The sequence below is a fragment of the Astatotilapia calliptera genome, chromosome 10, assembly GCF_900246225.1.
Source record: "Astatotilapia calliptera chromosome 10, fAstCal1.2, whole genome shotgun sequence".
Classification (NCBI taxonomy): Eukaryota; Metazoa; Chordata; class Actinopteri; order Cichliformes; family Cichlidae; genus Astatotilapia; species Astatotilapia calliptera.
In genome coordinates this window covers 24,957,463-24,984,921 of record NC_039311.1, presented here as the reverse complement: position 1 = coordinate 24,984,921, position 27,459 = coordinate 24,957,463, and the positions used below count along the sequence as shown (strand labels likewise).

Genomic DNA, 27,459 nt, shown 5'->3' with positions numbered 1-27,459 from the left:
GTGATGTGAGGCAGGTGATTTGTGGCTATCAGACGCTCGTCATGGAGTCATACAGTACATGTGCACAGCGGCTCGTCACACGTTGTGGTTTATCCTTTAATAAAGCCGTCAACGGCAGCTCCTCTCTCACCGCCCACTCTTCTATAACAGTGTGTGTGCTTGTGTGCAGGAGGAAGCCAGATCCTGCCCCCTGGTTCTTTACAGCTGTGGGAGACGTTTCTGTTTAATGAGGTATAGAAAGGCTTTCCCCTCAATTACTATCTATCAGCTGCGTGTGTGTGTGTGTGAGAGAGAGAAGGGGTTATTTAACTCCCCCTCTTCCTGCTCTTCAAGTCATCATCAATTCATCAACATTCAGCACAAACTGACAGTGATGACTGCTGCCCACTTTCTTTATTCCGGAAAAGCTAAATTGTGCCCGATGAGGCCAGATTTACATTTATTTTCGTTTTAGACAGTTATTAGACAAAGGACAGTACTTAACAGTTCATGGACGATAACAAATTTATAATTTAAAGTATTGTAATCTAGCAAGGACTCAATTTGAGGGAATTCCTTCAAAGGATCAAATGTGTGCAAATACACATGAAAACAATCAGGTGCAAACAGATCATTTCATTTGCTCTAAAAACAAAATAATCTCTTCACTGGAAATGTATGGTTGCTTAACTGTGCTACATGTAGTAACAAGAAAGAGATCAGCGGGCAGACAGCTCACCCGGAGCGTTGTGCAGAGAAACTGTCTTCAGTCGATAATCTCCTGGCAAACATGAGCATTTATTTAGGATCCTAGTTTCAACTGGTCAACTGTTCAGACCGTATGCTCTCCTAGGGAGATACAAGTCACATCATTGGCCTCTGAACACTGAGCCATCATATACACTTCATGACATCTGAGCAATAATCAGATGTATCTCCAGCCACTTCTTCTGCAGACTGAAGTTAGCTACCTGCATTGAGGTCCTCAGAGTAGCCCTCCAGATCCCAGAGCAGAAAAAGGCAATCACCAATAGATGGAGTCCAAAATGATGGAGACAGACTCAGCAAGCTGACCTACCTCTAGGGCAGGGGTGTCCAACTCCAGGCCTCCAGGGGCGGTGTCCTGCAGGTTTTAGATATCACCCTGGGTAAAAACACCTGAATCAAATGATTAGTTCATTACCAGGCCTCTGGAGAACTTCAAGACATGTTTAGGAGGTAATGTAGCCTTTTAAATCAGCTGTGTTGGATTAAATACACATCTAAAACCTGCAGGATACCGGCCCTTGAGGCCCAGAGTTGGACACCCCTGATCTAGGGAAACACTAGAAGAGAAGAACTGTGTGACTCTGGTTAAGGTGGTTTGCTTCCCAGATCCTCCAGAATAAAGCTGCATATGAAATCTTTGTGAGTGTGGGGTTTAGTTATATTAGAAAAGCACCTTATATGCTGTACATAACAGTCTATTAACTATTTAACTGGAGTTAGCTAGTTTTCAGTGATTAAACTTTCAAAATAAGAACTAGGGGCTATACCAAAAACAAATTGCATCGCTGTTTTAAACATTGGTGGGTGCAGTGTGTTTTAAAGTACCACATTACAATAGTCACATTACATTTTTCAGTTGGTATTGTAATGATTTACTGTACTACATTCAGTAAATACATTAAAGTAATTATGAAGTTCTTCAGTTATCTTAACAGCAGGCCAAGAAAAGTATCAAAACTTGTCCTTTCCGTACTGGGCAGTCAACACAGAGCCAAGAACCTCAAGGGATGACACAGCCAAATGTCTGCTGACCCCAGCCCAGCAGCCAGAGCCTGATCTTCAACTGGTAACAAAGGTGGTGACCAAGTGATGTAGACTCTGCTCCTACAGTAGAAATTTTGAGCAATACCCCTCCACAAAAAAGTGTGTTTATGAAAGTAGTAGAAGTAGAAAAGTGCTATATAAGAACCAGTACAATTTACCATTTACCAGTTTTGGAAGATGAAAGGATAAAAATGTATCCTAACCCTGTAAAACTAAGTTCATCATATATGATACATGAGTTTTTGATGCCTCTACATCATCAGTGTGATTTTTTTTATCCTTTAAAAACCTGATGTAGACACATGCAGTGCTACTGCGAACAATAAAATGCACAAAAATGCTGTAATTAGAAAAAAAATCAATAACCATTCCTGTTTCAAAAAATTTGAATTTTCAGGGAATTATTTCATGGTTCAGGCTTTACAGAGCTGAAATTTACTTGCGTGGTGTATGTTTAAAATGCTTGGGTGACCCGCCCAAGTAAATTATATGAGTAAGGAAACACTGCTGGCTTATTTCAATATATTTAGTTGAATAATTATCACCAGCTTAAGGCTCTGTCAGCAGCTCCACCCGCTCCAAGCTAAATGATACTTGATACTTATATCTGTGTGTAATTCTATTTAAGCAGATATTGTGCAGGATTTTCCTTAGTTAACCACAGCCTCGCGTTTAATAATAGTGCAGCACATCAGGGTTTTTTTTTTTACTGCTGTCTGATAGAAATGAAGTAAACATCAGCAGCTGATTATTTTTGTTTAGTATCTCTACTTATATAAAGATACTGAATACTAAATTACAGGTTCCAAATTATAGTTTGGACACATTTCTGGACAAGAGTAGTTTAAAAAAGCAACTTTACAAATATTACCCAGTCTGTTTGTGTGTGTGTGTTTCCCGCTAATATCTGTAGATATTTCAACAAATGTATCAATTATCTACAAAAATCACATATTGTGAAAGCCCCCAATAAACACTCAGATTTAGCACTATGCTGGTTTCCATGAACAGGATGACCTGGGATGGAGTTGAATTCTGGGACTGAATTGTTAGTGTTGGTGTGTGGATGGATGGTACATCTCAAAGTAACACACGCATGAATGTCTCAGAAGAATAATGCATTGTAATGAGATGAAGTCATCCACTTTACCTGTCAGTGGTTTTAGTGTTGTGGCTGATGGGTGTACGCACCAGCATAATGCCATCCACGTACATTTCAAATCAAACTGTGTTTAGAGAGAGTAAACCGCAACCTCTTCTTTTCAGATGTGACTCCCAGCTGCCTGGAGGAAAATGGATTAATACACACACACAAGCTCTGTCCACACCTCCAATCACGTTCTAGCACACCAAGTGCTTCACCCACCCCCTATTAACGCACACATTCACACGCAGAGGGGATCTCTCTCTTTTTGCACAAGTCTATTATTAGCTGTTCAACCCAGAGACAAACTAATGACACGTTGGGATGAATCACCAGAGCTGCTGCCTCCGACTATCATTACACTCACAGCAGAGCTACTGTAGAGACATCCATGTAGGATGCTGGCCACCACAAATATAAACACACTCATACCATTAGTCTGCTTCAACTGCTACAGCTTCTCGTCCATTAGCGTCCGAAGCCCACGTGTCTGCAGGTACAAATCTAGATTCAGCAAATACCCACTGTTTTATTTCATATCAAATCCATCTGAGGATTTAACCTCATTACTGTGTCGATGGCTTGACAGATTCATATCCTAAAATTTTTTGTCAATAACCCCTGCAAAGCTTTTTAGCATCTCTCAGCCTCAATGCTCAGACCGATCAGGTATCAGCCAAACTCCACACTCAGCACGTATTCTCTGTAAATATCTTCATTACATTACAGTTCAGTTACATGATCAGTCAGTTCTAACAGCCACAGCAGAGCCTCCTGTTACCGTGCATTAAAATTATCCAGGCAGTGAGGTATATAAACAGCTTCCATCTGGGAAAGGAGATTTCTTTTGCATTGCAGAGAAAAATAAGAGGCGCGCATGCACCATAAGAAGTTCAAATCCGCCCCAAGGCCTTTCTTGATTCCTCTCCCCATTGTCCTATAAAATTAAGCCTAAACAATTTTAACTGTTTTACAGTGCTTTGCTCATAAATTTTTCTTAAACTAGTTTCGGGTGACCTGTTCCAAAGGGTCATCGTCTTCTGATGACCAATACCATCACCAACAGGTTGGCAGAGGAAGCACAGGTAGGCATGCTACCTCAGGCCTAGAGACTGGTCACCAATGGTCACGAGCTGCTGGTGGAAAAATTGTTTGAAAGACCTCCTTGCAATAATTTTGGTCACTAGCAGGTTGCCACGGGCAATGATTTGTCTACAACCCCCTGCTAGTTATTGTCCAAGCAGTACTGAAACTCTGAAAAGTGCGACTCGAATGGAAATCGCCTACAAAATAAGTCAAGCCTATTCTAACACGTTATGGCGGAACTTTTACTTTGAAGGCAAATGTCCTCTATTTCTGGTTTTCAAGTAAAGAGAATTCAGTCAAACAAATCGCATGGAGGTCTTTGATGCAGCACAATCTTTAGCGTTTGACGGCAACCTCAAAATAATTCACTCACAAACCAATTGGGGACTACGTATTTTTCCCTTGTGACCAGATGATCATTCAAACCGGACTCTGCCTAAGGTTGTGCTTCCAACCCTTCATGTTTGCCCCGAACACAAAAAAGACAACACTGCTCTCTCTCAGCAGCACATACGTGTGCTGACACTGTTGCCTCACAGTAAGAAGGTTCCCGGTTTGAGGAGTTTGCATGTTCTCCATGTGCCTGCGTGGCTTCCTCCCAGGTTATCTCGGGATTCTAATGTGGCTGTGAATGTGAGGAAGATAAAGAGCTTAAAGCATAGAGAATAAAGTGCAGTATGACTGTATAGCTAGATGTAGTCTAAATTGCTTTGAGGAGTCACTAAGACTAGAAAACCTCTATAAATTAGAGAGATGAGAGACGTCTTTGCATGGTTACCTGTTCTTTGCACGATTTAGCCTGCCGTGATAAGTGGACGGATATCAGCCGAGCATCTTAAATGGTATCAACTTATAGCATCTCCCTTGCTCTTTACTTTTTTCATTTTAGATCTCGAGATCTACAAGCATTAATCGTATCTGGAGATGGCTACATGAAACTACAGCGAGGCAGACTCAACTTGTTATCAGTCCTGTTATAATAATAATGTTAAACTGATGAGTTAGCAGGGAAATGAGCAAATTGCCCATCACTTCGACCCCGTGAGGACGTTGTCCATTCACACAAACCCAATTTAAACCATAAGGTGATGATTATCACATACATACCATGACATACATAAAGAAACATACATGACATACAAAAAAAACAAGATTCAAGAGAGCCCAAATTATATCACAGCACAATACAACCCATTGATCTCATTTAAGAGGAAAGATAGCTGCTACATATATTAACACAGCTACTTTTGGCTGCTTATTTGGTTAGCACTGGGGATAACCCCATGGAAATGTAAAAGAGGAACTCAGGGTCAGAAAAATTGTTTTTCCGGTTCTACCCATTATTCCAAACAGCCAGAGCAGGAAGCTGTTTTCAGCTTTCCTTCCCCGCGTCCCTTTACGCTCATTTAATTCTTTTACTGCATCCCTATAAAAGCAAAAGACCAAGACCCTGTGTTAAACTGAAAAGGGATTTTATGTTATAGTTAATGTTTATTTATTTATTTTGCAAAGTAAACTATAAAACTCGGCTCCACATTCTGCTATAAAATGTCCTTCCCACTGATCTGAACACACTGTCCTCAGACAACCAGAAATTAAGGACATGCCAACTCAAACAAGTAAAACTAAGGAGCTAAATAATACAGTGAGAGTGGACCAGGCATACTGATTGGCCATGTTGTTGTCTGAAGCACTGTTATCAAACTTCACATACAAAGACGCTTGATTGAAACATGATTAATCTGCTGCTGTTCCTGCCTGCTGTACTCAGACTGACCATTGTTACTCTAAGCAAGAGGATACCTGGGTTGCTACAATGATAAGTGCTGTAAATTATGTAAAAAAACAAAAACAAATAATACACGCAGCTAATACTTCTGCGTTTCCACTCGCAGCCTTAATGCACAAAGAGCCCAGCTTTAAGAGCTTGCAGCCAAGGTTAATGGGCGCTTAAGTGATACATTAGATCGTGTATCGGGTCTGAATTGGAGGTGATACGTGATCTATGTGTTGCCTGTTTCTCCTGTACCTGCAGGACTGCCTCCAGCCTAATACTGAGGGAGCTCATTTTACATGTTAAAACACTTTAAACCAGACGCCACTTAAATCTGCAAGATCGGCTGCTAAAGTGATGAACTTTCCTGGTTGGATTCAAGTAAAATAACAGATTTTAAACAAGTTGAGGAAACAACACTGACACATCATCCACTTTTTAGTTTGAGCTGTAAGTTTTTCTGATCCCTTTGCAAATGTGATTCACTCTCTTTTTTGCTATAATTTTGGTTTCAACCATCTCATAACGCGTTCTGTTCATTTTGATCTGATGAAAGTTTAGACAGTTTTTGTGTTAATTCCCGATATAAAATAGAAGGACCTACTTCTGGGACTGAAAAGTGAGGCTTTAACCTGAACTCTTTCCCTTCAGGCGGAAACTTCTCTGGCTGTAAACGGTTGTATGGAAATCTATGGGAAACCGACCCTTTAGCTCCGTTGATCTATGAGCTTATAGTCTCAGTCATTAGTTTTAAGTATTATTCAACACAAGATGATGTTTTTTCTGTCAATTATTGTCCCAATATGGTCAAAAATTAAGATACAATGGAGATGACATTGGAGAAAATGCTCTGCTCAGGCTCATACACTGCAGGGCTCTAGTTTTAATAGAAAACTACATCATGAAAACTGTGACGTTTCACCAAATCTGTTTTGTGCAGCCAAAATGTTTCTGGCAGAAAACGCTCATCTCTAGGCTTCAAAACGGGACTTCAGAAACCGATTGGAGTGAGGTCACAGTAGCTATGTCCCATCTTTTATACTGTCTCTGTCAACTACTGCTACCGTCTTCAAGCACAAGCGCTTTTTATCATTTTGCTAGTGCGATAAAACAGTCAAACTGGAGCCCTGCAGCGTGCATGCTGCTCATTTCATTTTCAATATTTATCATATTTGGCTTGTTGTCGTCCCAGCAATAGTATGGTTTGATGTGTATCTATGTGTATTTTTCTAGTTTTTTACCATCTCTGATATACAGCTTGTTTTTGTTGGTTTGTTCAGAGGCCGTGCTCTCTTGCAAGAACTCTCCTTGAGGCACAACTTCTGAGAGTGAGCACCCACTCGTCACTGCATGTGAGAAAAACAGTGAGACGGATATTATTGTTTCCAACTTTCTCCCTGACTGATTATTTTACTTGTAAATATTGCCAAATGGTCTGGACAGAACGAGTTTAAGAGCTTTTCTCTGAAAACAGCTGCAGCAGCCCAACACAGCACAATGTGAGCAATAAGAGCGACATAAAACATACCTAAATCACATAAAACTGAGCCGAAAATCAGATTCATCCAACCATTCACTGATTCAACCCATTCAGTGCACAGTAATTTAAAAATGTAGTGAAACATTGGGGTTTAAACATCTTCTCTGCTAAGTCTAACTAGTTATAATAATAAGTTCATTGAGGTTTGGGGGGGAAATTGTGGATTTTATTGAAGCAAACCCGAGTAGCGTGTGAATCTGAAATAGTAAATGAAAGGTCGTCTCTACAGTTAAATGTTTTATTGACCCATCCATCAACCCGGGCTGCTTCACACGTCCAACTGTTAGTAAATTTTATGGCTCTGCAGTAAATTACTCCCACTTCTGCTCCCAACTGACCAGCGTCATGGCTTCTAAACATATAGTTTTGCTCCGCTGGCTGAAATGACTGATGCTTTTGTTTATCTTGGAGAGCCGATCTGGGATATTCATGTTTCCCAGAAGACGAGTCCTCTGGGTTTTTGGGAACCAACTGGCTTTTCCTTAAGCAGTATATATTAATTAATAATTTAACGCCTCCAACATTTTGCCTTGGGTATATAAGATGGGAGAAATAAATGGCCCTGTTTGACCTTCATACAGTAGCTCCTCAAATCTGTCTCCCTTGAAAATATAGTGTTACATGGAGAGTGGCCAATGAGTGATTCATTGCCTCTAACAAGCCAAATGTACAACAAAGTGCCTCTGCCAGAAAACAGAGACAGTGGGATATTTTACAAAGTAAGCCTGTGCATTGAGCTGCAGTTATTTTGGTAGGCTTGGCTAAAGGATGCTTCACACATCCAGATTGGACGGACTCTTATTTTTAAAATGACTGCCACAACTTTAGCTTTTCACTCGAATCCGATCAGCAGTAACTCTCACACGATGAATCACACAGAGCTGCGCAAAAATATTACTACAGTACATATAAAACACCCACATCTTGCAGCCATGCTTCTGCCTTGTTTCACCTTCACACCTGTTTCAGAGGGCATGAAGTTTCCGAGGGCTGTAGTAAAACGAAGTTCAAGCAATAACAGCATCTAAGACTAATATCATTCTCCAAATGGCCTAGTTCACTGTTATATTACCATTTATATATTACAGATGAACAAACATGCTGTGTGGCAGTTGGCTAAAATGTTTTTTCACACCTACTTTTACTTTTTGGTTTAGCTTTAGTTATAAAAACACAGTCTTATATAATAATCTTGGTGTGCAGCAATTATTTTGCATTATTATTGATAGTATTTTAATTCATTTATATCATCAAAGAATTATTACAAAGTTAAGAAACAGATAAAGAGGCAATGTGGAATACCTTTTGATTAAAGATTGGGATATTTTCCAGGGTTGTCTTAAGCAAGGTGCCTGAATTGGTAACTAGTCCACTGAAAGATTAGGTGTGCTACTTTTTACTAGTAAGCTGTCGGGTTAAAGATCAACTAATGTCCAATTTCATCACATCAGACATTTGTACTTTCATATGCAGCTCTGTCAGCTCTGAAATCGGTTGAATACAACCAAGAATGTATGAACTAACAGTCACTACTATAGAAACCCATCAGATTCAAACTCTTGCTTTGGGCCTCAACTTTCTGCTTCCTTGGAGTGGTTTGGCACCAGGTGGTGAGGGTGGAAGCTCACGTTCACCCAGCTGAAAGCTCAGACTTGTGAGTCAGAGCGAAGTCACACATCTTTGGATTAAAGTATGAAGCGCATTAGCGAGTAGACTCCTAATGTGCAGTATGAACTGGAGGAATCATCACAGAAAACCAAACCTGTTTTAGTGTCCATATGGGCAGCTAGATAAAATATATGATGTGTGATTTCGGGCTTTCCCAAGACTAAAGATAAGCATGCTGAAATTTTCCTGGCAATGTCTTTGGTCGCTCATACGAGATGGCTGCTGTTGATCCACTAACCAGCCAAGCAATAGGAAACGTGCATATCTACAGTGCAAATCTGAAATTTTAACAAAGATTGTGTGATGTCTCCTCCCTGTGTATTCCACCTCTGTATTATCACGATGCAGGAGGGAGGATAGTGCAGACGTGCATCTCCGTAGGTGATATCATCGTACAGGCGACATGTTTTGTCGTATCCAGGTTTATAAAGTACACGAAGCACAGTGTGAAGTGCAGTGACTGCTTAAGGCCTCAATCACAGTAGAGGAAAAAATAGATCATCAACCTCCGTGTGACCACAAAAAAAACATGGTTGGTGAGCGATTGCATTTAAATGGTTTCCCAGACGTTGAGGTTGTGAAGCTCCCTCAACGTCTTGTCGAAGGTAAGTGTGCAACAAGCTTGGAGTAAACTTGGGTTGTGTTCCCTTTTGTGACTTTAGCTGAACCCGGCAACACCAAGAGATTTTGAGACTTGAGACTTGTGCTGTAATGTTGAGAAAAATTCTACTTTTTGAGTTTTCAAATATGTTGCTAAATTTAAAAATTCTGGCCGCTTTTGAAGTTCTACACAAAACTAAGGGAGAAGCTGATCGTTGTGGGGAGTGATCACGTGGTCCAATAATCACCTTGGCTGTTTTGTTTTATTAATAAGTGTAAGGCAAAACTGCTGCTTAGATTAAAATTTGATTAATTGCACAGTTTTACTAAAGGCTAATCAAAACTCTGTAAGCCCACCTTATGGTTGATCAGTTGCTGAAAGATCAGGCACGCCTACTGTGAAGCGTTGAAACAGTGGGTTAAAAAAAATATATATATATATCTGCAATACAGTCCCAATCACTTGTTTGTGATTGGATCGTGAGCGACAATCTTTAAACATTACAGCTTTCACTAGATTAGCATTCACTGTGGGTATCAAAGTATCACGAAAAGATGGAAGTGTGATGTGACATTGCAAAAGATGAATGTAGATGAACGGTTAAAAAAGTGGCATCATGAAGCCTCAAACTTAGTATTTTCACTATTGTCATCTTGATATTTGATACAAAATGTGACGAAAGGATCAGTCCGAAGGGAAAACAAAGACACTGCATTCTCATTGGCTGGATTTTTATGCTGGATGATCCTCCTTTCTAACTCTAATAATAACTATATTTTACAAAATTGACTTCATGTTTTAATCTATGACCTTAAACTAGTGATTGGGCCTAGGAAGTCATCAGGACGGCATTTACTGAGGTCATGGATCATAGGAGCCCACAGTCAATTTCCCATAGACTTCTATAATCTGGACTTCTTTTTGGAACCACATGAGTCGCCCCCTGTTGGTCATTATAAATACTGATTTAAGGTTAAAGGCACTTCTATCTTTCATGCTTTCTTTGGTTATTGTGGAGGTTTCTCAAATACAGAAGACATTAAAAAAAAAGCTCAATAAATTTAGAGTGGGTAGTAGCTAATTCCTCCTCTATTGTGCATCTCAGTTTGGAAACCTTTACACTCAGTGGTTATGTATTGTACCTGCTAATAACTTGTTAGCTCCTGCTCTTTGAATATTTAAAACCATCAGGCACAGGCACGCCAGCCGATGCAGCTGCTCCTAAAGAGCATGAGTTAAACAGAAAAATCTACAGGTTTTTTCATACTGTTCCCACTCTTTGTCCTTTGGGGTTAACCTGCATGTGAAGACAGGGAGAGGGAGGAGGTGGCAAGCTGCGCTAGATGTTAAGTGCTGAACGGTCAGTGACCTTGTATCCGCCAGCCAAACAAACCTGGACATTGCGATAGAGACAGCGTGAATGTGCGGTGACACTGATCTGGATGTGGCTGCTGCTGCAACAGGTTAAATACGCTCTGCAGAAAGCCCCTGTGAGCACTCCGGGCTGTGCGTGAGTTTATCTTCACCACAGCTGGAAGAGCATGCATGCAGACCGGTCGGTGCAGTCATTTTCAACATGCAACCATGCAGTCCCCTTGCCACTCGGTGCCCTAGATGAGTCCTTCCACCCTCTTCTTCCCAGCACAGTTTCTGCACCTATTTTGGATTCAAAAACCAGGCCAGGCAGCAGAGCTCAGGGCAGCCGTACATTTCTGTCTCAGCTTTACCGTTCATGCCAAGTTTGTTCGTGCCTCAGAAGCTGGATTGTTACTAATTTAACTGAGCAGCTGTTAAAAGCGTGCATGTTAGAGAAGAGTCCACTCATAAACATATCTGTACTTTGCTTCTTTTCCTTTCGCAATGGGATTGAGGTTGAGGTAAACAGCACACATCTGTTAAATGTCACTGATATAAATGTGGTAATCTCAGTCTGCGGCCATTCATTCAGTCTGCGACTTGGATTTTAGAGCGTAACGATTCAGGCTAATAACGTAACCGGTGGGTTATTTTTAGCCCGTGAAGATGCGCTCAGCAGTGATGGCGATGGCTTCCTCCTCCTCCTACACCACAATGACGTCGTGCTGTTACGCAAAACCAGGGGTTCACCTTTTGTGGACCTACAGCTCCGACGTAAATTTCTGGCACAAAACAGGCGCAAGTGCGCAAATAAAACACGCAGAACAACACGAACACATTCCGAGGCGAGGCGGCTTTTAACTTCTGCTTTAGCTTTAATTCCGCATCTGTAACGGCACTTGTCTAAACTTGATGCTGGCACACCCTGGTATGCCCAGAAGCAGGCGGCTGGCCGCCCGGGAGGGCAGCAGGCTCCGGGCATCCCGCTTCATCCTGCTCTGGACCCAGTCGGGGTCGCAGCTCCGCTCACCTGGCGCAGCTCTCCACAAAGTAGAAACCCACATTTCAAAAGCATGGCCACTGACATTATCTGACTATACAGAGACACGGAAATGACAGCATGCCACGAACAAAAAGTGGACACTTAACTATTTGTAGAGGTGCTGGAGACACAGGTCGAGGCATTCCCCCTCCACTTCGTCCTCAGACACCAGGTCCGACAAGGGGCGCATCGGCAGCGGGTCGCCCTCCTGCAGAGGCATCCTCATCTCCCGAATAAAGAGCTCCAAGAACCGTCGGAAGGTTTTCTCCTCTGCTGCGGCCATCATTTCTCATTCCTGGACAGACAGAGACAGCTCCGCCCGTCAGTACACTAACTTGCCGGGCTAAGAAGAGAAGAGTCAGTACACTAACCGAACTAGTTGGACTGACAGTGCAGTACCATACTACCTGAATAAATGTGTACTACCGGAGGAGCAGGGCCGTGGACTACCGGCGCGTCTGAAAGCAGCGGACCCGACTGGATGAGCGGACCGTGGCCTCTACGGTTACACTACAGGACGAGCTGTCACAAGCTGGACTGAGCCCCCATTCAGAGCAGAGCGGGAGCGCGCGCCGTGTTATCAGGGATTTCGGATGATCAGAGGGCGGTGACGTCAGAGAGACGACGCCAAAGCGGGGTCGCGAGCGCGCACGCAACGTTGCCTCCTGACGTCCCGAGACCTTTCTGAAGACATGCCATCACGATGAAGGTGATAGGTGTTTAAAGTAAACACGAGTGGAGGAAGGAATTCAGATATTTAACTCGAGTACAACAGTACTAACATATCACAGTCAGAATGGATTCACTACATATATATATATACACACACACACAGAGCACTTTATTACAGCTTATACACTTTATTACAGCTTATACAGAGAACTTTATTATACTATTTAAATGTAGTAGTTTTTATGTGTTTTCATTTTGTGAGTTAGTTTTAGTGCTTTTTTTTAAATATAACTTTTTCTTAGGTTGTAGTATTCTTGCAGTATTTTTGGGAACAGTACTATGACTATGTTTCAATTTACAGAATTATTAATATATTTTGAGGAGAGCACGATGGCGTCGTCATTAGCACTCTGCACTCCGCACACAGCAAGAATGTCCTGGGGTTTGGATCCACCATCTGGCCGTGGCCTGTCTGTGTGGAGTTTCTGTGTGTGTGGGTTCTCTCCGGGTACTCCGCCTTTCTCCCACAGTCCAAAGATATGCAGTTAGTGAGGTTAGGTTAACTGGTGGTTCTAATAGGTGTGAATGTGAGTGTGACTGGTTGTCTGTCTTTCTGTGTTAGCCCTATAGACTGAAACGATATACTGTATATATCCACTTGATAAAGAAAATAGCAGGACTGATAAGAGCATGTATTTTACTAAACACTGATACCTCAAACAGGAGTTATGACTTAGTTTTTTTTATCTGGATTTGAACAAACTGTTTCAAAGTCTTAAATAACTAATACTTGTCTACTTACTTTATTTCCTTTCCCCATGAACACACATCTGGCTAAAGTCCGGAATTCCCAGATGATTTCCCTCTTAGCGATAATTTTGGATTAATTTACTTACAGAGTACATTTCCATGGAGAGAATAGCAGCTTACAGAGCTTAGGAGAAATGTTATAACGGTCAGAAGTGATGTACATGATCACAAGTTGCAGGTATAACCTCAATGTCACAGCACACCCAGCCATACACAGAACACAAGCACACACATCTCTACACAGTATATTTTGCATTTTGCAGCCTACATTAGCTTCATTCATATTCATTAAGAATTAAGGCAGTTCTGAAGGCGAAAGGGGCGTTCAAATCAATACTTGCAGAGTGTGCTTAATAAAGTGGCCATGAGTGTATATCCAGATAATTACACAGCTGTCTATTTGTCTATATATATAAAATTGATCAATTCGAGTAGAATAAAAAACAGAACATTAATGAATATGTTATTTCATCTGAAAGTGTATTTTAGGTCAATCCACTCATCATTGATAACACTTTTTTTTTTTCATTGATAACACTAAAAACACATTTTTCCAAAGTAAACAAAAAACATCAAAATTTCAGTACAAGAAAAAACCTCATTGCATTTATGTGACAGCTGCTGTCGCTTAAAGATATTAACAGTTAAATGCAAAACAAAAGCAGAGCTAAAACATGAGACTTACTAAAGAAAAAACTTAGAACAAAACTTTAATGATTGTTTATGTTAACTACTTAAAATGGGCAGTTTAATTTTTTAAATTTGTATTATTATTTTTTTACAAATTAAAATTTCAGTCTCACATCATTCTTACGGTTTATATTTTGACAGTATGGTTTTGCTTTACTTTTATTTTTTTTATTTTTTTATTTTTACATCTGAATTAATATTTATGTCAATTAAGGTTATTCTAATTAACTAAAACTAAAAAAATAACACTAAAACCACGTATGAAAATAAAAAACACACGCAAAGAAAACTGTTTAGTTAATGGAAAATAGTAATTAATTTGAAAAAGAAATTAGAAAAAAGGAAACAAAAACAACTGAAAGCACATCTTGTTATTATCAAAATAACTCAAATTAAATTAAAATTTTTTTTTTTTAAATTTAGTCTTTGGTCACTAACAGCACTAGGAGAGTTTGCGGTGAATGTTTAATAAGACTGGGATGTCTATTTTCTATTTAACTTCTTAAGTCATAGGATCCTACAAAGAGCATCCGTACGATGATAAAGAAAACCTAAACTACTGAAAAACTGTTGTGACGAATAAGTACGAATCAGGTGGGCTTAACATCTTAGACTTTTCTACTTTAAATAACACTTTCAAAATTAATTGGGATAAAAATTTTCTTAAAAACCCTACCTCTATCTGGAACTTTATACCATATCATATTTTCTCTCGTTTTGGTGGCTTTAATTTTATTTTAAATTGTAATTACAATGTTGAGAAACTCCCTGTAAAGCTTTCATCCTTCCATAAGCAAGTCCTCTTAGCGTGGACCCTCATTTATAAACACAACTTCTCACCTCACAAATACCTTATCTGGAACAACAGAGATATTTTATATAAAAATAAATCACTTTTCCTGGTCCAAAATGGGATCCTATTGGTGGCTCAGCTGGTTAACAAAGAGGGACAACTACTTACTTACAACGACTTTATTGCACTATATAATTTTCCAATCAGTGTTCAGGAATTCTCAATGGTGCTTGGTGCCATACCGTCAGGGACTTTAATGTTATATAAAAACACTGACAGCTCAATATCTACCTCAGTCACTCTCCCTGATCCAGCTGAGTCACCAATAGGAAAAATCTGCTTTTCACAGGAACTTGGTAACAGCAATAAGAGAATACGTAGTTTATTCCAAGAAGATATCGTCTCTCTCCCATATATAATATCTTATTGGAACCGATACGTTCCAGATATCAAGTGGAAGACAGTCTGGATGATCCCCCATAAATATTTGATTGTAAATAAGGTGAAAGAAGTCTCATTTAAAATTCTACATAAATGTTATCCAGCCAGTCACTACATGGTAAAATTTAAAAGGGACATAATTGTACTTTCTGTGGGGATCATCCAGAAACTGTGACACATCTTTTTTGGTACTGTTCTCTTACACAGAGATTCAGGAAGGAATTTAGCAGGTTTGTTATTGTCCATATTTTAACGAAGTTTTCTTTACGATGGGAAAATGTTTTATTCTGTTTCTTTAAGTTCCCCAAGAAGTATGATAAATGTGTTTTTATGATAAATTTGTTAATACTTTTAGCTAAATTTTTTATCCATAAATGTAAGTTTACTAACAAAACACCATATTTCTGTCATTTTTTTAAGGATGTGGAAATGTACATACAATCAATATCAGACCCCACCAACAAAAAGGCTCTCAAAACAATATATGTATGTGAATTGTTGCGTGTATTCTTATAATTGTTATTTTTTTCTTTTACCCCTGCCTTTTGGTGTTCATGTTCTGTTGTTTTGTATACTTCATCTGTTCGTATTATGTATACTCATTGTTTGTTAAATAAAGTAAAAAAAAACAAAACTACTGTCTTCTTCTTTCTTTAGCAGCTCCTTTTTAGTGGATCGTCTTCCTCCTGGTATGCTCCCATCCTAGGACAATAGCTGAAACCGAACAAATAAAATAAAATAAAATAAAATAAAATAAAATAAACCCACAATTTAATAACTCTGTGACACAAACTGTGGTTTAAATTGGGAAGAGGAACGTTGAAGCTAATGCTGCACTGACTCGGACATTTTAGTACAAGGAACCGGAAATGATAGGGGAAAAGAGTCCGGGGTTGTTTTCATTCCCCTGGTTTTCAACATGAAGGAAGCAAACATGGCTCGTCCCGTCAGTGTGGGGGATCTACTACAAGCGGAGCTCTTAGAGGACGCTGCTTACCGGGAAGAGGGGCTGTGTGTGGTCGGTATTTTCGGTAAAAGCAACATGCAGCCCGGCGCGCTGAAGGAATCTCTGATCAACACACTGGCGGACAAACACCTTTTCTTGATGTTCGGCGGACCGGAGGACGGCGGCACGCCTAGCAGCCACATCCAGGCTTTTTACGACCAGGAGAACCGGGTGCTGTACCTCCTGCTCTCCTCCGTCTGCGACAGCCGACAGCTACTGCGAGCCTGCCTGTCTCTGGACACCGGGAACGGACACTCGGACGCCCACGACTTCTGGAAGGGCCTGGAGCGGCAGCACTGCCTCCACCTGCTCTACATGTTCTCCGTGTGTCACGTCCTGTTGCTCGTCCACCCCAACCAGACCTTCGACGTGACCTACGACCGGCTCTTCCGAGCTCTGGACGCTCTGCGGCAGAAGGTTCTGCCTCTGATCCGGGCTGCCATCAAAGACTCCCCGGTATCTAAAGAGTGGAAGCTGAACTGCCGGCCCTGCCCTCCACGGCTCCTCTTCGTCTTCCAGATGAACGTCACTCTGAAGGTCTGCTCTCTAACAAGTCCTTATTCGCTCTCATTCATATATGCACTTTATATTAAAACTGAAATATTGATATATATTTTAGTATAGTTACAGTGCTTTGAAAAAATCGTTTCCCCTTTCCTGATTTCTTTGGGGGTGGTTTTGGCATATTTGTCACACTTACATGCTTCAGATCATTTAAAAAATGAACATTAGATAAAGATAACCCGAGTTGACACAAAATGCCGTTTTAAAGTTATGATTTCATTTATAAGGGGGAAAAAAGTTATCCAAACCTACATAGGCCTTGTGTGATAAAGGAATTGCTCCCTAAACCTAATAACTAATGTGCAAATCTTTGCAGCAAGAACGGCAATCAAGCATTTATGATAACTGGCAATGAGTCTTTAATTGTTTTCATTGTTCAGCAGTGTTTTTCTCCTTTGAAGCCCTCCATGAATGCTATTTTTGCCCAGTCTCTTTCCTACTGTTGAATCATTAACTCTGACCTTAAATGAGGTAAGTGAGGCCTGCAGTTCTTTAGTTGTTGTTCTGGGTTCTTTTGGGACCTGCTGGAAGATTCATTGATGTGTTCTTGGATTCATTTTGGTAGATTCAACACGCCTGGGAAGTCCACCCAGGACTCCCAAAGCCTTAACTCTTTTCAGACAGATAGCCGTCAATGACTTTGTTTCTCAGCTGTTTCTTTAGATTTTGGCATAACATGTTGCTTTTTGAGATCTTTTAGCCTGCTTATTTTTTTGTCAGACAGGTTCTGGTCTGGCAGTAATTCAGCCTGAGTGTGGCTGAAAATGTGGCTAATTGCAGTTAATTAATGAGTCAACAAGGGACAATTACTTTTCCCTTAATAACTGAAATCATGATTTAAGAACTGCATTTTGTCTTTACTTGAGTTATCTAATGACCAATTATAAAACCATTTGTTTGATCTGAAACATTTCAGTGTGACAAACATGCAAAAAACAGAAAATCAGGTCAATATGTTTTGATGGAACTGTTTTATTTTTTCTTTTAACACAGAATCTGGACTTTAAGTAAAATAATGACAGTTCAGTCCATAGGAAATTTTGCAAAAATATTTCAGAAACTGTCAAATCTTTCTTTAATAAATGGTCACGCCATATAAGAACTCAGGGTAGCCATATGAATACAAATGATGTTGTCTTTGTTTGTTATTCTAAAGGTTTCTGCAAACGGCTTAGAGTCAAATCCTGACAAACCAAAGAAGCACTCCCCCAGGCGGAGGCTTCAACACGCCTTGGAAGACCAGATTTATCGCATCTTCCGTAAAAGCCGAGTTCTCACCAACCAGAGTAGCAACTGCTTGTTCACGGTGCCCGCCAACCAAGCATTTGTGTACGTGATCCCAGCACTAGATGAGGACCCCTTAGGTGCATTACTCGGTCAGCTGCGGTCCAACTGCATGTTGTCTGAGCAGGACTCCTCCGTGCCCGTGTCGGGGCCGAGGCGCTATCAGCAGATGCGGCATTCATCTCGGCACCCCAGCAGCAGCAGAGACTCAGGCAGCATATCGATAGGCAGTCAGCTGGTGGACTGCAGCTTAAAGGAATTCCTCTGGCAGCATGTCGACCTGGTGCTCACCAAAAAAGGTTTTGATGACAGCGTCGGCCGCAACCCGCAGCCTTCGCACTTTGAGCTGCCGACCTACACCAAATGGGTCCAGGTCGCCTCCAGACTCCACCAAGTCCTCATCAAAAACACAGATGAAGAAATGGCTGAGCTAGCCACAAAAGTGCAAAGCCAGGTGAAGGTTTTGGAGGGTTTTCTTGACGCTGACACAAAGTTCTCTGAGAACAGGTGCCAAAAAGCGCTGCCTCTGGCTCACAGCGCCTACCAGTCCAACCTCCCCCATAACTACACCACCACGGTCCATAAAAACCAGTTGGCTCACGCTCTGCGGGTGTACAGCCAGCACGCTCGAGGAGTGGCTTTCCAACGCTACGCTTTACAGCTTCACGAGGACTGCTACAACTTTTGGAGCAACGGACACCAGCTGTGTGAGGAGCGAAGTCTGACTGACCAGCACTGTGTTCACAAGTTCCACCTGCTGCCTCAGCCAGGTGAGCGCATCATCTTCCTCTGCACAAGTTTGAGGAGGGCCCCTTTAATGCAATTTTTTTCATTGACTATTTCACATAATTGTCGTAGCTCTAACACTGAAATAAAATAAAAGCCAAAAGTGTGAAATCTGACACTTAATTCCACAGGAGAGAAGCCTGACATGGATCACAACCCACCAATCATGAATCACAACAGTAGAGGGCGCTCCACCAGCTCCTGTAACTGTGGACGGAAGCAAGCTCCCCGTGAGGATCCTTTTGACATCCAGGCAGCAAATTACGACTTCTACCAGGTCAGGATTTACTCCACATGGGTCCTGCTGAGGACCACAGAGGGGCACAGGCTCTCTGCTCTGTCAGTATTTCTACATAAAGCTGTGAAAGACTCAGTCAGACACAAAATTTTGAGGGAAATGTCTCACTCTGTAGCTGATAACAGCTCCTTTATCAGCTCAGGTAGTACGCTGTGCACTTTTAGAGATTTTCTTATTGAAAATTGTCAAAAATGCCTCTAAGAGCCACGAGAGTGAAGCAAAAACAGAAATGTCATCCGGTTGCAGATTTATGGTTCTTCGCTACGAGATTATCCCTCCACATTGTTCAGTTTTCTCGTGTCATTATAAAAACACTGTGTTTTTAAATTGTATATCTAAAACACAACATCTAATCACTCACAAGTATTTGCTTGTTAACTGTCTTTTTCCTGAGTAGATGCTGGAGGAGAAATGCTGTGGGAAGCTGGAGAGGATTGAGTTTCCAGTGTTCCAGCCCAGCACTCCTGACCCGGCCCCGGCAAACCAGGCTCAGAGAAACCCCTGTGAGGCTTCAGGATCGGGTGATGCAGAGAGGTTGAAGGAGCCCAGCACTGCCCAGAGCCACACGCCTGGAGACACCAGCCTTAGCCTCGCTCTTAGTCTAGGCCAGTCTACAGACAGCCTGGGGCCCTACGGGGACGGAGACGGAGCCGAAACACAAGTCCAGCAAAAGAGGCCGAGCCTTGTTGACCGGCAGCCTTCCACTGTGGAGTACCTTCCTGGAATGATGCACTCTGGCTGCCCTAAAGGTCTCCTCCCTAAATTCTCCAGCTGGTCACTGGTGAAACTTGGCCCAGCAAAGTCGTATAACTGCCACACGGGCCTGGAGCAGCCAGGTTTCCTCCCTGGCTCCTCATTCCTCTTGCCGTGGGACTTGGTGATTCGCTCCCGATCGGAGGAAGATACAGGACTAACGGAGCCTTTGGACGGAGGCACGTCCTCGTGGCCAGTGCCCAACAAGACCCTTGTGGGAAAGCGAGGCAGCACCGGTGGGCTCGGTAGGAGTCGCAGGAGGGAAGACATGGCTCGCATCTTCGTGGGGTTCGAGTATGAAGACGGCAGGGGGAGACGCTTCATCAGCTGCGGGCCTGATAAAGTAGTGAAGGTGCTGGGGCCGGGGGGTGCTAAAGATCCTGCCACCAGGGTGCTAAACACCGACATGCCGCTGCACATCCCTTCTCCCTCCCAGGGCCGTGGCCTGAAGCCCCACTTCGCCCAGTTGACTCGCCTTTTTGTTGTAGTGCCTGACGCCCCGCTGGAGGTGACCCTCAACCCACAGGTAAGCAGCAGGAGGAGACTCCAAGTCATCTCCAAACAGGGGTGCACCTGATGATGATTTAATGGACTCTTATCTACTGTTTATTTTCTCAGATGTTTTTCAGCGACGTAAACAAAAACTCTTTTAAAAAGGGGGATTCATTTTCTGTCTGTTTTCAGTGAGTCAGCTAATTCTTTCAGCAATATGTCCATGATCACTATGTCTGGGACTCTGTAAAAGCTAAAGTTACAGTTCAAAGCTAAACTTTTAATCTTTTTTTTCCCCGCCTGGAAAAGGTTGGAGTGTGCAATCTAAGTCAGGGACAAATTGCCACGAAAAGTGGAGGAGTTTAGGTGTCTCAGGGTCTTATTCCCAAATGAGTGAAGCATTAGATTGACAGACGGATTGGAGCTCTGCCGGTCCGTTGTAGTCTAGAGAGAGCAGAGTGTAACCTATAGTTGCGAGCGCTGGGTAGAGACAGAAAAAATGAGGTCGCAGATACAAGGCGTGGAAATGAGTTTCCTTTGAAGGGTGACTGGGGTTTCCCTTAAAGACCCAAACCAAGCAAGAACCTATTGCACTGTTCAGTTCATTGTTCAACAACAGGAATGTATCACAAAATGTGCAAAGAAAAGGTTAAGATATCTGCAGCATGTCACTATTTAGGCAGGTATGAAAACTAAAATGAGCATGTCACAGTTTTAACAAAGACAAACCTTCAGACTTGGCTGTAGTTGCAGATTCTGTTGCCCTTTAACACATATATGGTGCATATATATAACAAAGAGGAGTGAAATCTGCCAAATGATTAATAAAGGCAACTCAAGCTGCTCTGCATCATACACTAAATTGCCTCATCCATCCATCCTGCTCTTATCTGAGGTCAGGCTGCAGGTCATTCCAGGCATCCTCAGCTGTACTTTCCACTTTCTTCTGGGTGATCCTAGGCTTTCCCGGCCAAGATCTTAGTAAGTTCTGGGTCTGCATCAGGGTTTCCTCCCAGTTAGGAGGCATCCTAAGCAGATTCCTAAACCACCTCAGCTGGTTTCTTTTGACACAGCTCTACTCCAAGCCCAGACACTCAAGTGAATAAACAACTTTACTCTTTTGGTCACTACATGCCTCATTCTTGACCAAAAAAGCAGCAAAATTTCCCATCTCTCCATTGCTGCCTCCTGTTTGAACCTCTCCACTACCCCAGTATCCACCTGTAACCTGTCAAAGTGACAATCTTGAAGCCTAGATTTTCAGTTGTGTGGCTAAATTATTAGGGTTCAGCACTGAATAACATCGTCTTTTGTCCTCTGCTGTGATTTCAGGTACAGCCAGGCCCTCCTCCCTGTCCGATCTTCCACCCAGAGCAGACTGAAATATCGTTGCCATCTGATGGCCTTTGGGTGCTGCGGTTTCCTTATTCCTACGCCACAGAACGTGGTCCCTGTTACCCCCCCAAAGAGAACCAGCCCCTCAACAACTACAAGGTGCTGCGAGGCATCCTGAAAGCCACCACCGCCACCTCTCCACAACAATAACCCTTAAGGTTTTATTCAAGACTCCACCTTCGCAGACCCTCCCAGTGTTGTTTCTGTACATTCTGTATATTTGCAGACACTGCAAATATTTCCTTTTTTGTTGACATCTTTTACTCTGGATTTCAATGACATGCGGGCGTGCATGGTCTCCACAGATAAGCATTTGCACACATGCTCTGGTGTATGTGAGACCGTATTAGCTGCTCTCTAAACCATGTTTAGTGTCAAATCCATTCATGCAATAATGTGTTGCATTTACCTCTCCCAGTGCAGACGCAAATGCTGGTGTGGTCGAATGTTTCCTCACCAAAACCACAGAGAAAGTTTGTGTTGAAGTGGGCTATTTCCCAAGTGTGAAAAATAATTTGATCTGTCTCAAGTGAACATGTGACAACAGCTTTGTACACCTACAGATTTGGACCACTGGTTCTCAGACTGTGAGGCACATTTAAGCACAGAAAAAAAGCCTTTAAATTAAGACTTGGATTATTTTATATTTTTATCAGTAAATAAAAATTGCAAAATGTGATTTAAAATAACTTATTTTCACTTTTTTTTTTGCTCCCCAGAAGACAGATCAATGTTGCAGTGACATTAATCTTCACATTTCAAGCTTGAGCACAATAATAGCACCAGGAAAAACTTCCTTCAAAGTTAACATGAGGGGGCGTGGATCCTGTGGTAGCTGTTTGCAGCTAAGCTAAGCTAAATTTCCAGTACCAGCATCCCTGCACATTCACGCTGGCAGGCTTTAATAATGATGTAAATTTTCCTGTCACTGGTCAAACAGTGAAGCTCTCATTAGAGCAGAGACTAGAGTCGACTGTGTACGTCTGAACTTGTGTTTCTTTTGTTTCAGTTTGTAAAGATATCACAACACACACTATTGCTCACAAACAAAGATTTAATACACTCGAACTAAACCGAAAGACGTTTTTTGTTTTTTCTGTGTAAATAAAAGCGACTCGGACATTCTGTTTCATGTTATTGGAGGTGATTTTTTTTCCTCAGTGTTGTAGATGTCAAGAAAGCAAGTGCAAAAAAAAAATCCTCAGTTACACTTTGAGAAGTATTAATTTCCTCTTTTGATGTCAAAACAGAACTTCTTGAGTCACCTGTAACTTCTTTACAATTCACCAGGAAAATAGGTGAAAACATTCTAAAGGAATTAAATAAGGTAAAACAGAATCTGTCTAAATTCTAAGATTGAACGTCAGTGTTTGTAATGACCACATTTATTCTTCAACACAGCCTGAACTTTCTTAGGGAAGCTTTCCTGTAATTCCTTTAAGCAGTCTTCAGGAATAGTTCTCCAGGCTTCTTGAAGGACATTCAAAGCTCTTCTTTGAATTTTGGCTGCCTTTTGTTGGCTTCTCCAGCCCCCCTGGCGACCCTGAAAAGGATAAGCAGAAGAGAATAAATGGATGAACGGATTCATCACTCCATCAGAGCTGTTGCTGCTGATTTTCAGTCCAGCTCTTGTGTAAATTCGCATACCTCAGACTTTCCCTGTTTCCCTTTCTTAAGAATGGCTTCTTGACAGCCACCCTTCCACTGAGACCATTTCTGATGAGGCTTCAGTGAACAGTTGATGGATCAGCTAAAGGGCCAGGTGCATCTCTCAGGTCCTGTGTGAGGTCTTTGTTGAATTCTTTTTCCTGTTTCAAAAGAACACGACTTTCAGACACTGTTCATTTTAAGCTTGCCACTTCTTTTTTTGGTCCTCCACTTTTCCCATTTCTTCAAATTCTTTAAGGACACAGTGCACACCATGCCGAGATATGGAACATTTTAACGCTTTCCCTCATAAAAATGACACTTGACAACCTCAGTATTATGTCAAAGGGAAGTGCATTAGATCACAATATTAGAATAGTTTCTGGGTTTTTACAATGTTAGCTGCATAGGCAGAGACCACCCTCACTAACTTCTGATACTTCATTTTGTTTTATAAGCAGGTCTGAAATATAACAGAAACCTGACAGAAAGCTCAGAAAGGAGCTTCAAAGATGACTCCTAGCTGGCTTTCAAGGGGTAAAGAGTATTAAATTGATGAGAAAGGCTGTCTCCACGGAAGCAAAATATAAAGAAATTAGACTTTTGCACACTACTGATATGATAGATCATGTCAGGAATACCACTAAGACTAACATCTTTAGAAGAGAAGCTTAATTTTCCAGGTAGGTTGTGTTTGGTTTCATGAATAGCAGTACACTTTACGTCCACTAGGTGGAGCTGGATTCTTTGGGACATATTTTCACTTAACTGTAGGTTCCCACACATTAAAAAAAAAGCGACTTGGACAATTTATGTGCTTCATCTTACAGAAGAATTTAGGACGTCAAATCCATAATTTTCTTCAATATACGTTTCTTTATACTTTTAACTATGTTTTTTTCCACACAATTCAAACTTTACAAAAAGAAAACACGATGTGCTTATAAAACAGAGACAGCACACTAGTATAATCAGACCACTCGGCTTCACAAAAATCAGTGCATAGTTTGTGTCCTTCAACACATTTTATATGTTTGTGAGTTGGTAGTTGTCAGAATGCCTTTTAAATGTTTCAAGTGGTTTAATTTAAATCACTCCCAGACACTCGGACAAAAGTACGAAAACAGGTTTGTTAATTAGTACTTAGAATTTTCTTTTTTCTTTTCCCAGTAATCATCACACAACCTCTGAAAATGATCTCATGGCCCTTTAGGGCATCATGCTGTAGTCTGGTGGACACAGAAGTAGCAGTAAAAAAAAGCTTCTTAAAGACAGTTTTACATGTGTTTCTGACAATATTTCTGTATTTAAACTTCACAGAAAGAATGCAGGTGCATGCAGATGACAGGTTAAAAACAGTAGTTTTCTTTGTGTGTGGGAATCTCATCTGCATTTGAACACACTTTGATTCTCAGATTTTCTCTTGGATAACAGAGAACCAGGAAGTTAATGGGCGATCTAGCTCACACACATAACCTTCAGGAATGTGCACACTAACAGGGAGGTTAATAATAAAGCCAAAGACGCTGATTCAAGGTCATAAAGACTCAAGGGAACACTCAAATCTGACCACTTCAGTTCAGTTAAATTTTACATTCACTGACACATTAACAGATTTTTACATTTCAAGTGACTCTTAAATTTTTTTGCTACTTTTAACAGTACCTTTTAAACTCATCTCACTGATAACACATCAATTGAAACTAAACACAATTTTACTTTTTCTCTCTTTAACCGACACCTAACAACCTTTCAGGACTTTCTCTGTCCTTCTGCTGTCTCACTTTTTAACTCACACTTCACCTGCTTGAATTTTGATTGGCTATTAGGTCATAACAAAGTCAGTCACCTGAACTTTTCTTTTGATGCAGAGTCAGGCCTGTGAGTATTTTGCTTTTGATTCATGTCATGCCTAAACAGCAGAAGTCTGGTTTCCTTTAGCTCAGTTAACCAGACTAGTGATGTGGTCCCTCAATCCTAAAACTTAAAGAAGCATCCACAGTTTTTCTGATGTCTTCTCCTTTTTCCATATGAGTATGAGAACAGTTGGTCCATCACAGCTGGTCGAATTTAGTGGAAGTGAAGAATATTTCCAAAGCATTTTGATCCATCAAAACAAGACTTGGTACGTGGAGCACATAGACTGTATATAAAAGATGGAAGTGTACAGTGGCAGTGCCTTGAAACTGCATTCTTTCTGATGGCCAGCAGGGGGCAACTCCTCTGCTGACAAAAGGGCATCAAGTTGTATCCAAGTCTATAGGTTCCTTTGACTCTCTTACTCTGTGACCTCATTAAACTCAAATGCGATGAGTTTATGATCTTAATCATTAGTTTCAGGTCCTTATTGAGTACAGTATGATGGTTTTTTAGTAAATTATTATGAAAACGTCATAATTTACTACAAAAACGCTCAGCTTGAATGCTTTACTGTGCTTTATCAGTGCGTGACGTGACAGATGCCATCTTTTGTACACAGTCTATGGCATGAAGTCTGGCTCCCATTTATTGAGAAATATAAAATAAATAGATAAATAACTGACCATGAGGATGTGCTACAATGAATAAAATGCCACTATGGCATACTAATTGAAGCTATCGCAGTATGTTTACCTTTAGAAGGATTTAAATTTTTTGAGGGTCAAAAACATTTTTATACAGATTTTTTATAAATTGTATGAAAACGATTTTTGCATCCATATGTTGACATTTCAGATTATGGTTTCAATTTTGAGTCTTTTTTTTTTCAGAACTTTAAGTTGTATATCAGTTGTATTTATGTCAGACATTTGATCAGGAATTGCAGCTAGATGCTGAGACATCCAACATTTACTTTCCATAACCACTGACAGTGTGAGGTGTTCTGCAGTAAACTGGACAAACCAACATAACTGACTCCGAGGCATCAGCATTGCACTTTTTAAAAGTGTGTTTTCTAAAATGTCTTTCATGCTTGATTATAAATTAAAAGTCAGTGCTGTAGTGCAGACATTAGCTCTGCTGCTTTGAATGTACTGTTATTAAAATGTGCAGCAGACACCTGACGATGAGTCACTGAAATGACTTTTATGGAAAACACAAAAAAGCCATTGTATCTGCCAAATCATTAACTAACATTACTGTTGCTGTACTTTTATTATGAGTATTATACTGTAGGAGTAACAAGCTGGAGGTCTTTTACAGTCTATAAAATTCACTTACTATTTGATTCTGTCTCAAATGGCCACCAGTGGAACTGCAGTCTAAGTCTAAAATATATAAGTTTTTATATATTTATATATAAATTTGTGAAGGGAAAAAAGTTAAAACTCATTTTTTAATGTTAGAAAATGTCCACAAGGGGGCACTGATCCATCCCAGGCTGACATGTTTAAAGGTTTACTGACTCAACAGGTGCAAACATTTGTAACAGTTGGATTTGTTTTTGTGTTGCACTACAAAGGATGCGGCATTGGGTTAATAAAGTGACAACAATGTACAACAGTTTTCGCTTTGACGAGAGTATTACTTATTTGACAGCCACTTATTATTAATTGTTTGCAGTATTTTGACATTTCTGCACTGTTTTAACACAAGCTGATTTGGTGTCAAATTTCCTTAGCACTATTTATTTTCAGTTACAGCCTGAGGGCTGGATTTAGACAGACCACCTTTTATTCGTTTTAACTGAAAATGTCCTTCAGAGAAGTTCTGCGAGCAGTAAATCTGGGTATGTGTGTAAAGCAACAACATACATAAAAGCAGCAAAACAAACTTGAATGTTGTCCTTACCTGTGGACAGGTAGAGGAGGCGGACGAGGGGGAAAGGAAAAGCCAGCCCACATTC

The 27,459-nt window shown here is 41.0% G+C and overlaps 2 protein-coding genes across 3 annotated transcripts in view; one reads left to right on the top strand and one right to left on the bottom strand.

Annotated features, from left to right (window-relative positions):
* ppm1e (protein phosphatase, Mg2+/Mn2+ dependent, 1E) overlaps positions 1-12,894 on the bottom strand; it is a 61,387-nt gene extending 48,493 nt beyond the window's left edge. The window contains exons 1-2 of one of the 2 annotated variants that reach the window (XM_026181215.1): positions 12,410-12,894; positions 12,110-12,297 (exon numbers count right to left, since the gene is read on the bottom strand). In XM_026181215.1, coding sequence (XP_026037000.1) covers positions 12,110-12,288 — 179 coding nt within the window. In that variant the 5' untranslated portion in view covers positions 12,289-12,297; positions 12,410-12,894. The remainder of the gene's footprint in view (positions 1-12,109; positions 12,298-12,409) is intronic. The other variant, XM_026181216.1, reaches the window with a different exon arrangement.
* Positions 12,895-16,234: 3,340 nt separating this feature from the next.
* Positions 16,235-22,637, top strand: smg8 (SMG8 nonsense mediated mRNA decay factor). Its single transcript, XM_026182615.1, has 5 exons — positions 16,235-16,951; positions 18,135-19,032; positions 19,180-19,325; positions 19,744-20,625; positions 21,924-22,637. The coding sequence occupies exons 1-5, from the start codon at positions 16,328-16,330 to the stop codon at positions 22,134-22,136; spliced, it is 2,763 nt and encodes a 920-aa protein (XP_026038400.1). The 5' UTR covers positions 16,235-16,327; the 3' UTR covers positions 22,137-22,637.
* The last annotated feature ends 4,822 nt before the right edge of the window (positions 22,638-27,459 follow it).